The sequence below is a fragment of the Pipistrellus hanaki genome (assembly GCF_964339955.1).
Source record: "Pipistrellus hanaki genome assembly, chromosome: 2".
Taxonomy (NCBI): Eukaryota; Metazoa; Chordata; class Mammalia; order Chiroptera; family Vespertilionidae; genus Pipistrellus; species Pipistrellus hanaki.
This window is the reverse complement of record NC_140504.1, coordinates 35,077,967-35,089,996: the sequence shown is the minus strand read 5'-3', so window position 1 is coordinate 35,089,996 and position 12,030 is coordinate 35,077,967. Positions and strand designations below refer to the sequence as shown.

Below are 12,030 nucleotides of genomic sequence, written 5' to 3'. Positions count from 1 at the left end.
CAAGAGTTGAAAGAATCATATTAGCTTTTAGATGAACCTGTATAAAATTGTAATTTAAAAAATCCATTCACTTCTCATTCATTGGAAGCTAGGAATTTGTGGATTTTACAATTTTAAGAAATACAAATTATAGAGATGGTTGATCAGACTGTTGTCATTCCCTTAGCGACTGTTTTGAAGTGAACTAATGACTTTTGTCTCTTGCGTTAGCAGGCCCGTACTTCAACCGCCGCTCCCGGCAGAGAATTCCGCGCGATCTGGCCATGTGCGTCACTCCGAGCGGCCAGTTCTACTGCTCGATGTGCAACGTCGGGGCTGGCGAAGAGGTGGAGTTCCGGCATCATTTAGAGAGCAAGCAGCATAAGAGCAAGGTGTCTGAACAGCGGTACAGGAACGAGATGGAGAACCTGGGCTATGTATAGGGATCGTTGTGTTCCGATAGAGCAGCTTGTCCTGCCTGTTACTGCCTTCTGTCAACATGCCCTGCTTTGTGGTCCTTTTGGTATAAGTACATTCCTCTGCTTAATGTTAATACACGTGACTGCAGTGGTACCGTGAGATGCCAGCACAGGGGAAGGACAAGAGCGTGCTTCTTAGGTCATGATGCCTTTTCAGGTCAGCTGTGTTGCGTCACTTAGAGCATGTGACCTCCCTACCTACCCCATGAAAAATAAGTTTTTATCTTGACCAAGTTCTGGTCAGTAAGAAGCCTGACCACTTAAGAGCTTTAACTATGTAAAAATCTCATCTTCTTTTCGCAGTTTTGTGTACTGTTCAGTAAAGGGTTTTTTATTGAGTTCTTCAGATCACGTTAAAGCAGAGATTTCACTTTCCCAGGGCTCCTTTGGAACCTCACCTCCACTCAGTCTCTTGTTGGTAGGACATGCTGTCATAAACCGCATTAGGGTCTTTTCCAGGACATTTTCGCTCCTATCATGTCTTCCCATGATGGCGATGAAGGTTCTTGGATTCAGACACCTCTGACGTCCTTGTGGACTTCCAAACAGTGTCACTTCATTTCCAGTTACAGATTTCACACGTTTGAATGCTACCTTTCCCCATTCCTCGCCATCCCGGTTGAATTAGCTTGTCTCATAAGATCATTTTCATGCCCCATCTGTGTTGCGGGATTTCTAAGCTCCACATTTGAATATCCAATGAATTTAAGATAGATACAATATTTTTTTTAAAAAGTATTTTTCAGCTGATTTTAGGAAATGTAAAGATGTGTTCGGGTTTTTTCAATTTAGAGTTACTTCATTGATAATAACTTGTTCCTGATATGATGGCCTCAGTCATAAATTTAGATCTCTGGGCGTTTGGTTTGGCAGACTTTGTAGATAAACTGATCCTTATATTTTACTTACATTCATCTGCGTGTTGTTCGTTGGCTGTCCTGAAAAATACTGTTTCATAGATAGAGAGGAATTTTTAAAAAGTTGATTAAATTTCATTATCATCATTTCAGGTAGAAAAATACATGAACTTTAATTTCATTCTTTTTAATTCAGTTTCCTTGAAGATAACAGAAATCCATTATAGATGGCTTTTTATCTGATAATGACATCAGTATTATTAGTTTTGTATTTTTTTTAAAAGCTCTAGTGTATGTATAGATTAAGTAATGGAGGACTCTATGAACTTTCATTAACTGTATTTTATCTCCTTACTCTATTTACATGCATAAAGCTGGTGCTCATCCAGACTTCTTTTGAAAGGCCACAAAGAAGTTTATGTTGAGCAGTATTTTTGCACTATGGTCAATTCATACTTGATTGCTTATTAAAAAATACCAAACTCCCGCTTTCCCTTGAGAATTCTATATGCAAAGAGATGGGGAGAAGGAAAATTATAATCATTCCTTTCTTGAATACTTCTAAACAATGTTGAATGCTCTAGACCCATATTTAAAATTCAGTTTTGTGATTAACCTCTGGTACAGTACCAAGTCACTCTTCTGTTGAAGTGATGGTTTTTGAAAAGTAAAATTATTTAATAATATTTTTCTCTCCCAGAAACAGAAGAAGAATGTTCCGTCTCTTTAGAGATGTGACTCTTAGTAAAATAATCCTTTGTGCAGTAATTTATAAAATACAGTTGATTAGGGCAACTTAGAACTTATTTTATTGGTCAGTACATTATTCACTTTGCTGCTAATTATATATATTTTTTTTGGTAGATTTTAATATAACAGTGCTGGCCACTTGGTTCTATGATTATTTAAAACTCCCATTTTCTTTTCTCTCTGTATGTATATTTATATACATATAGACACGTGTAAAATTATAGGTATATGCTTTTATGTGATGCCATAGAGAAGATTTCATTGAATTCTTATTTCAGATAACAGTAAAAGATTGTGGGTAAGAATTTGCATTTTGTAAAAGTGACATTCATCCACTTTCAATTCTCCTTTGCAAGTTAAATTAAAGGAAGGTGTTTTCCTCCCTCTCCCCACCTAATAATTTCATTATATACGAAAAAACAGTGGATTAAAGGCCTTGATGTTTTTTCCTGGTCTTTCGTGTTCAGGATGCCAGTCTCCCAGTGCCCTTAATGGATGTAAGGAATGCATAAACGCATTTTCTTTGAAAGAAAAAAAGATTTATAGTGTTATTTCTTACTTGCTATATTTCTTTGCACTAGAAAAAGAGCTATGTGTTTGTTTTATATGACACTTTAGATACCATATTGCCTACAATAACTTGGTTTGCTCCTTAATTTCTAAATTCTAGGAAGTTGATAAATAACTTCCGTGATCATTTATAGAGGTTACATACACATCCCCCTAAAAAGCCCCTCCACATCTCGGTGACAGTGGGTTGTGTTCTGGGCTCGATACTTTGTGATAGTCCGTGTTCCTTCGGTGAGACAAAGGGTGAGGCTGTCAGAAAGGAAATGCCTGAATAGAGACATTTCTGCATGGGGCAGTTTCTCATATCCACACATTCCTCCAAAGACAGTGTTTTTCCCCGTCAGAAAGCTTGTTGTTACTACTGCAGTCCGCAACTTGTGATCTCTGTTGACTTCATTTGCTCTGTAACGTGCTTTTGACTTTGCACCCTGTGTTCCCCAGGAATCATGTTAGTGTCTTTTATACGCTGTGTACAAGGACGGACTGAGGCCCAAATGATGGAACATCTGGAGTCAATTAAGTAGATTTCAGTAATCACCTGCAAGAACTCATGGCATCCAAGTCTATCTTCTCTGAATATCTTTGTGTAAGTTGTCATTCAAAATCAATGTGAGAAGATGACAGAAACCCTAACATATTGAGGGCAAGAAGTTGTAAAAGAAAAATTCCATGTCCCAATTAAAGATTGGAATGCATATGCCTTTGAAGTGTTGTTTTTTTCGCCCCTCAAAAAATTGAAGCTATAAAACTGAGTGTGCCATATAATCCTTTTGACTCCACATTGAACAGAAAATACGTTGATGGTCTTGTCTTTGTATATCACATACTGCAACTTGTAAATATGTGCATGTTGTTTATCACATTTGTTTGCCTGCCTTCTCTTGCACTGAGTTCTCTTTTGTATACCACCCATTTTGAAAAAGTTCCTCCTCCAACTCTTCACTATCTCCCCTTCTGATCAGTTGGTACACTTAGAAAACCAATTCGGTTTTTGAAACTCAGAGTGAGTGAAGAATCATGGCTGAGATCATCCTTATGTCCCTCTGACTTGAACAGCTAAAGGAAGCACCAGATTTTCCACTTTATTTTGCAGAGCTGTTCTATGGCACTGGTACACTTGCTGTAGCTACCTAGCTACACTTGGAGCAAGGATCAAATATATTTGATCCTTGCTCCAAGTGTAAGTTGTATCTTCCTCTATATATAGAATTTAAGGATTAGCTGTGGGATTTATGATCTCTTCACCCCTGAATTGGCTGGAACAATGAGCAATGGACAGTTTGAGGACTGTCCAGTGACCTATGTAAAAGGAATTTGCTCATGTCATGGGAGACCTGTAATCGTCCTGCACAGTATTCTCCACAGAGCAGCCTAGGAAAGGTGGGTTTGGAACCTAATCTGTTTTGTTTCTTCAGTGTCAGAACTTGAGCTAGAAGTACTCGATGAAGAACTTGGTGAGGCATATAAGAACATTAGAGCTGCTTTAGAAATTAGAGAAAGGTTTTGTTAGTGTAGGCAAAGTTTAATGTTGAAGAGATGTTTAAAAATATTCTACCTTACCAATTTTATATTGTAGCACCAGCCAAATCACAGTTAAGGAGTTTCATACATAATAGTGTTTTTTGTTTTTTTTTTAATATTTATTTTTGGCAGTGAATTTTTACTATTGTGAGTTATCAGTCTAGCAAAAATGGACAAATATCTGTGTAAATAGCTTCCCATATATTTGTTCTGATAGCTCTTTTGACTTTTTCTTCCCATTACGAATGGGAGGATCATTTGTAAACCCCTTTTCTGGGTAGCTACCAAAAATAACAACAACAACAACAACAACAAAAATACTGGCTTACAGTCCTGTGTGAGCCTGTCTTTGTTAAGCCCAGAATATGAGTGCCTTTAGCGAGACTTAGCATTTCACAGAGAGAAGAGATGATGTAATTATTGCCACTAATCACAGTTTATTACACACAGAAGCTTGGAATGGCAAATTTCTGTGTGAACTCTATGTTCTACATATTTGTTTTCTCTTAATGGTGTCTCAATTTGATACTGAATAAAACTATTATTAGTGTTGATCAGGAACCATTCACACTGAAAGTGAATTCAGCTGTCCTAGACTGGCAACAGTCACAGATTATTTTTTCACCTTTATCTGTATTGCATTTATATTTTAGTGAATGGTGGGGTGGTGGGCTGGGAAGAGCTTGATATTGACTTGGAGAAGAACTTCATTCCAGTGTTCTTTTTCAAACTTGTGTCTACTGAAGAGGGAATTATGTATTACAAATAAGTGTGGGGAGAGATTGTCATGTGTAATAGGTATTAATTATGATCTTTTGTCTCTATGGTAAAGAAAGCATCTCCCCAAATCAGGTCTAAGGACTCTGAAAGCAAAAATTTTCCTACGTCAGATAACTTTTAAAATTCCAAATTGCTGAGTAGTTTAAGTCTTTAAAACACACTACTAAGTTTATTATGGAAATTTCACATTTTATTATGAAAATTTTCAAACATGCATCAAAATTTTTTTTTTTTTTACAATATACCAACCACTAGATTCTGCAATCAATATTTTACTATATTTGTATTACCACATATCTGTCCAACCCTCTATTCATCCACCATTCCAGAGTTTATTTTAAATATACATTTCAATGTAAATTTCAGACAATGCTTTTTCCTTAAACACTTCAACATAGGTGCCATTAACTAAAATTTGATATTTGTTTAAATATCAATAGCTTCTAAAAAGCAGCATCTCAATCCTAAGTTTAGATCATATGTTTCTTGAACTCATGAAGTTGATAACCTGAGCCGGTTAACATACAGTTTTCCTTGTGTGGACTTAAGCCTTCCAGTTTCTGTCTTATATGTGTTTAGAGTGAAGGAAGACAACTTTCACACTGAAGTTTTCTCAAGTTGGTCATTTTTAATGCTTAGTTGTCATATATCTTATAGTTTCATGACAAGACGTTCTCCCTTGTTCCTGTTGTTATGATGTATGTTGCTGAACTATGCAGCTTCTTTAAAAAAATTGTAAGTTGCTGATTGGGGTTTATTAAATCAGCGTATACCTCATTGCAACCTGCTGCTGCTTTTCTCATCTTAGCACGTTTCCTTCACTGCTTTGACCTGTTCTACCAGGAAATATCGAGCCAAACCCAGATGATTAGTAGTTTTAAATAACTCTAGACGAGCAGATTAAGTAGTTTAGAAAGTTAAAACCATTCATTTATCTAAAGCCTTTGAGTTCCCTGAGAATGGATGGTACTTGCCCATTCTTCCTCCAGCCATAATTAGCAGGACTGAAAATGACTGTACTGTAGTACAATGAGTTGTTGAGATTGTGAGCCTTAGTACCCATCTTTAGCTTTACTCTAGTACTGTCCGGAAAACCTTTTTTCTTTCTTTCTTTCTTTCTTTCTTTCTTTCTTTCTTTCTTTCTTTCTTTCTTTCTTTCTTTCTTTCTTTCTTTCTTTTTTTTTTCTTTTTTTTTTTTTTTTTTTTTTTTTTTTTTTTTTTTTTTTTAACATATGCCTTTATCATGCCACTTTTTTTGGTGGGCAAAGAATTTAAATGACTTGCTCCAGGTCATGAAGATGCAATGGATATGCCAGAATTATGTCAGAAACTTCAATGCTCTTGAATCTTACATTTATGCTATTTTGGTAAGATTCGTGGCTTCTAAAATAACATTTTCTTTGGGGCCCTTCAGGTGAAATTATGAATCTTTACTAATTAGACTTTTCCTTTTTAGGCATTTTGTATCTTTTTGAACTTAAAGATCTTTTCATGTCATAATTCCCCATTAAGCCAATGAAGTTGCTAAAAATAGAACTTTACTGTTGAATACTAAGGAATGCAGGTTTTATCGGATTTATTTTTGCATTTCAATGACTCTCATGATTCATTCATAACTCTTTCTATGTAAGTGCTTAAGTGACCCCCTCACTAGTGAAAACAAATGTTCTATATCACTGGTTATATGTATATTCTCTACATGATCTATTTTTTTAAGGAAAAGTAACCCCATATGTCAGAAGGAATGATAATATTTTAGGGCAAAGAACATAGAAAGTTTATTTCTACTCTGCAAATCCGGCATTTACAGGAACAAAACTCTTAGAGGGGCTGATCATTGTTTGCCTTCTTTTGGTACTTGAGCTTCTTCCTGTGGTTTTGTAAATTTGTGTGTCATTTTATAAGAATTTCATGTTGATGCTGTGTAAATTGCTGTTTACCTTGTGGTATCCTCAGCTGCCCATAATAATTTAATTTGGGTATGGTGTGTCTGCTTTGAAATGCCTTACTAGAGTATGTCAGACTGCTCTAATGCATTCCATGTATGTGCTAGGACAATACACATTGCCTCTCTTGGCTGTATGCTCCAGATCCAGAAGCAAAAATGACTTTGCTTTCACTGTTCAGGTTGCATTTTAGTGCAGCTATTGTTCTGAATTAGAGAATAAAATCATGGGAAAGCAAGGGTGACATTAAAGCCCTCCATTTAATGGCGTGACAAGCTTTTAAAACAGTTTTTGCTATTTCAATAGAACAATGTCTCTAGTAAAGTCCATAGCTAAAAAATAAATACAATAAAAGCCAGTCAAAATTGTGTGAAAGTGGGGTTGCTCCCTAAAATTATCTCTCAGTGTCTTACCGGGGATTAACATGGTGTGTGCTGTTGGTGCCAAGTGCCAGTCCATGTGTTGGAAATCTGCTTCTGTTCTGGGGCTACAGCAAAAAGTGTCATGGGATTAAAACCAATCAACTGTGAATTGTGAAATTGAAATTGCTCTTTTGGTTTTATGTTCTTCTGCACATTGAATACAGAAATCAAAAAAAGTTACTTAACATTTACACTGCTGCTGTTGATGGCTCGCTCTGGCTGTGTATCCTCACCATGTACTGATTTCTGATAAAGGCTTGACGTTACTATAAACAGGCATTTTGTGTTCAATTGAATAAAACACTTTCTGAGTCTTGTCTGCAGATTGCTTGGTTATGAGTTGGAGATCAGGGGAAAGGTGCATTGCCAGCTTGTGTGCGATGAGGCTGTGGGTTCACCGTTAGTCAGTCTGCACCTAATCTGCCGTGGACTTGAACTCATATGGAGTCTTGTCAGCTTTTGGGCTTGCAGTGGAATTGACCTAACTGCCCACACTACCCTCTCCTTCCCCCCTCACTAAAATCAGCCTGAGGTTGGAGTGAGCTCTTAATTTTATTAATATATTTTTAAAATCTATCTTCCCTTCAAATCCGGAGAGAAGTTAAGCTTAGCAGGTTCATAACAGCTGCTTCTAGATCATAAGCACATTAACTGGCATATACCCATCAATCGTTTGGGTAGTTCACATATAAATTACTCTGATGATTAGCTTTAAAGTACAATATATTATTGGTATGGTCGTTAAGCACTTTGTGTTATTGTACGCAATGTACTTTTGACCTTAAATGCTCAATTTGAAGAGTAGATTATAGGCCCAGAAGGTGCTGTTATGGCTTGTTTCATCGGGATGCGAGACACATACACTTATTGTCGTGGGAAACATTCTTGTCTGCGCACACAGAAAATGTTGCTGAATGAACTGAATGGATCACATTGAGTCTGTTTTAAAATGCTCAAGGCATCAGCACATTTTATTAAATCATCTCCAAGAGATTTTTAGCTTAAAAGAAAGTCATAATAATGGGCATTAACGAAAAAAAAAAAAAAAGTCTTAAACCAGTAGAGCTTTTCAGCTTTTCCTTTTTTTTTTTCCTCAGGCATTTCTGAGGCTTATCCGTTCCCTGAAAATCTATTCAAGACCAAGCACGGGGTATGATTATCCTTTAAAATTGCCTGTCTGTAAAAGACTAGCCGTGAACGCTCCCAATCCATTGTAAATTAATAGATGATTGTAGAGAGATAAAAAATAGATATTTTTGTGATGGTGACTATTAAAATTTTTATCATCTTGAGATGTAGCCCACCCTATTTTATGCTTATTTGTGGGATACTCATAAACTATTGAAAATTGGGAATTTACAAAAATGATGAAGACAGGCAACTATTGTGAAATGTAAATATTGTTGAATAGGGATGTGATTATGAGTCCTTACCAAACAACAAAAAAATCACCTGAGAGTACACTCCATTGTGTATTTATGCATGTGCATGTGTGAGAGAGAAGGATGAGATATAGAGGTTGAGGTGTGAGTATTAGGAGGGAGGATATGTAAACATATTTTAAGATGTCAAATACTTGTGACGAAGCATGACCAAAGGAGCAGAAATAACTGAAATTGGCCGTTGGAAGCAATCACCATAGGCAGTCTATGTAACGTCTGCTCGGCATTGGATGTCTTTAAATATAATTAAAGCTTTAAATGTGTTTTGACTGGCAGCCATCTCTCCAGAAAGGAACAAGATGTCTGTAATCTTAGCTTCAATTTTAATCTTTGCTGATGCCGGAGGCTCTTCGCGGTCCCTGTTTTCTAGAAACAGCTTACAAGGTTGTGGACTTTGAGCAAAGGTATCTACTGCCACCCTGTGGACGCTCTGAATCTTACAGCTAGCAGTTTGAATGTGGTTGGTACACTACCTTTGAAGTAGGATCTTTGGCTAACAACCATATAGTGGAGGAGATGAGTTTTTGTCTTTAAATAAAGCAAGGGCAGACATCATGTGTTTAGGAGGTATCATGGAGTTTATTCTTTTACAGTTTTAGCTGCTGAAGTGTGCAGAGAGAGAGAAGTGGTGGATTGGGAATCAGGATGCAATATGTGTATATGTATGTATACTTTATGCATATGTGTGTAAGTTTTTTTTATCTGTATTTTTAAAAATTTATTTATTGTCCAAAGTTTTACATATGTCTCCTTTTTACCTGCTTGAATTCCCCCCCACCCCCAACCATTCACACCCCGGGCAAGCCCCCACTGCCCCAGTGTCTGTGTGTAAGATTTTTTTTTGTGATGTTTTAAAAATATCTATTTTTGCTTTAAAAAAGAAATCCATTATCCATACATGTTCGGATATGTGAACAACAACAAACATAGAAACTAAAATAAAACAACGGTCAAAGAAAGCCCAAACTAGAAGGAAAGGACTAGAATAATCTTTCATCATAGAAGATGGTTGAACATTTTGAAAATTATATACAGGGGCAAATTTTACCAGACATGCAAATCCTGCTGCCAATATAAAAACTAAACTATAAAACACTGAAGTTCTCCCAAACATAATTTCTTTTGGGGAAGAACATAATGGTTTCTGCTTTAACAAGCTGGCAGCATAAAAAGAGACATTTTTAAGTCGTTTAAACAATTAGAAAAAGCATATACTAGCATAACTGGCCCTAGTTCTGTCACCTGTCCGCTCTTAAGCATGTCACTTAACCTCTCTGAAATCCAGTTACTTAGAATTGGCTGTGAATTTCAGTTATTTCTTTTTATCCCTCTCAGTAGTGTGGATAATTTAGAGAATTGGCCTTTAAAAAATATATATAGTTGATTTTTAAAAATAAATAATTTCTAAATCCATTCCTGAACTCAACTCCCATTTTCTTCTCTGAAGGTATGCACAGTTACCAGTTGCTTAGATATTTTTCCAGAGATATTCTATGCAATATGAATGTAGCATTCCATATAAACCTTTTCCCCAGTGACCAGTGGGCCTTGGCAAACATTCTATAAAAGCACATGAAGATCTGTCTCATTCTTTTTTAATGTGAGGTATTCCTTATATTATTTTCAAAACATCTTTTATTGGTTATATATCCCAGAAATGGTCTCTGTGGGTGCTGGGTAATGACACCGTGTAGCAGTGCCCAGCTTCTTCTTCCTAGCTCTTTGGAGTTTCTTCAGCCCAGGCACATGACTTGCTTTATAGCCAGGTGCAAACATTTTACAGTTTAACCAAATGTTTGTGAAGCATTTTCATGTGCCTCATCTCATTTGATCCTCACAGAAGTCCTGGAGTAGGTAGGTAGAAGACTTGGTAGAATCCTATTTTATTTTCATTAGCTGGAAAATGGAAATTTAGAAAGTTTAGAGACTTGACCCAACTGAAAAGAAGTAAGAAATGGTGGGTCTTGAAAATGACTTCAGGTTTTCTCACTGTGCAGAATATAAACACTGCTGCAGTTAAATATTTTACCCTTTGTTTTCCCTGCGTGATCTACAATAATAATCTGCTTTGTGTTGGTATTTACTGCTGACAATTACCTAAGAGAAGTTGGGGTGCTTCACTGGGCTGGAAAAAGGTTAGCTACATCAGAAAGCAGGTCTAATTTAGCAAGTTTATTCTATATCTATATATATAAAATGCTAATAATGCAAAGTGCTGGCCACCAGAGGGTGGCATGGAACATGGTGAGCGGTGGTGGTGGTGGGTGCTGAGGGAGTAAGGGAAGGCAGAGGCGGGAAGGCAGGAGGAAGTGCATGGTGGTGGTGTGTTTGGTGGCAAGGGAAGGAGGAGACAGGGAGATGGAGAGGTGGGGAACCTTATTGGCCCTGATTGCCGGCCAGGCCTAGGGACCCTACCTGTGCATGAATTTTGTGCACTGGGCCTCTAGTTCTATATAATAAAGAGCTATTATGCTAATTAGACCAAACAGCAGAACAACTGTTCAAATGACCTTCTGGACAAAACTGGGGCTGCAAGGGCCGAGGTAGCTGATGCTGCAAGGGCCAAGGCAGCTGGGGCTGTGAGGGCTGAGCGCCTTGCACACATTTCCCAGAACCACAGGAAAGCTGGCTGAAAGTAAGTCTTACAACTAGAAGGAAAGAGAGAGGAGCACAAAGCGCTAAACAGCTGAAAAGCTGAAGTACGGAGGCACGCGAATTGGGCTAGTGGCAGGTGACTGGGTGCGAGGTGTTTTTTCAACCCAAAGGGAAACAAGCTCCCGATCACTTTGAATTCCAGTTTTTGGGGACACCCATACCATTATCAGCTGATTTTTCAACAGAAACTATGCAGGCCAGACGGGAGTGGCAAGAAATATTCAAAGCGATGAATAGCAAGAACCTACAACCAAGATTACTCTACCCAGCAAAGTTACCATTCAGAATTGAAGGGCAGGTAAAGAGCTTCACAGATCAGAAAAAGCTAAAGGAGTTCATCACCACCAAACCAGTATTATATGAAATGCTAAAAGGTGTTCTTTAAAAAGAGGAAAAAGAAGAAAAAAGTAAAGATAAAAATTATGATCAACAAATATATATCTATCAACAAGTGAATCTAAAAGTCAAGTGAATTTAAAATCTGAGTAACAGAATAAACTGGTGAATATAATAGAATCAGGGGCATAAAATGGGAGGGGATTGATAATTCTCAGGAGGAAAGGGGTGTCTGAGTGGGGGGTAAGGGAAGAGACTGGACAAATATCATACACCTATGGATGAGGACAATG

The 12,030-nt window shown here is 37.2% G+C and overlaps 1 protein-coding gene and 1 long non-coding RNA gene across 3 annotated transcripts in view; one reads left to right on the top strand and one right to left on the bottom strand.

The window, feature by feature from the left end:
* The window catches only part of ZMAT3 (zinc finger matrin-type 3), a 29,878-nt gene extending 26,124 nt beyond the window's left edge, over positions 1-3,754 (top strand). The window contains exon 6 of one of the 2 annotated variants that reach the window (XM_084876105.1): positions 211-3,754. In XM_084876105.1, coding sequence (XP_084732231.1) covers positions 211-422 — 212 coding nt within the window. In that variant the 3' untranslated portion in view covers positions 423-3,754. The remainder of the gene's footprint in view (positions 1-210) is intronic. The other variant, XM_084876106.1, reaches the window with a different exon arrangement.
* On the bottom strand, positions 2,662-9,974 carry LOC311618496. Its single transcript, XR_014794342.1, has 2 exons — positions 6,167-9,974; positions 2,662-6,062 (listed from the first exon to the last, which is right to left on the bottom strand). It is a non-coding gene; the product is annotated as an uncharacterized lncRNA (long non-coding RNA).
* Positions 9,975-12,030: the final 2,056 nt, after the last annotated feature.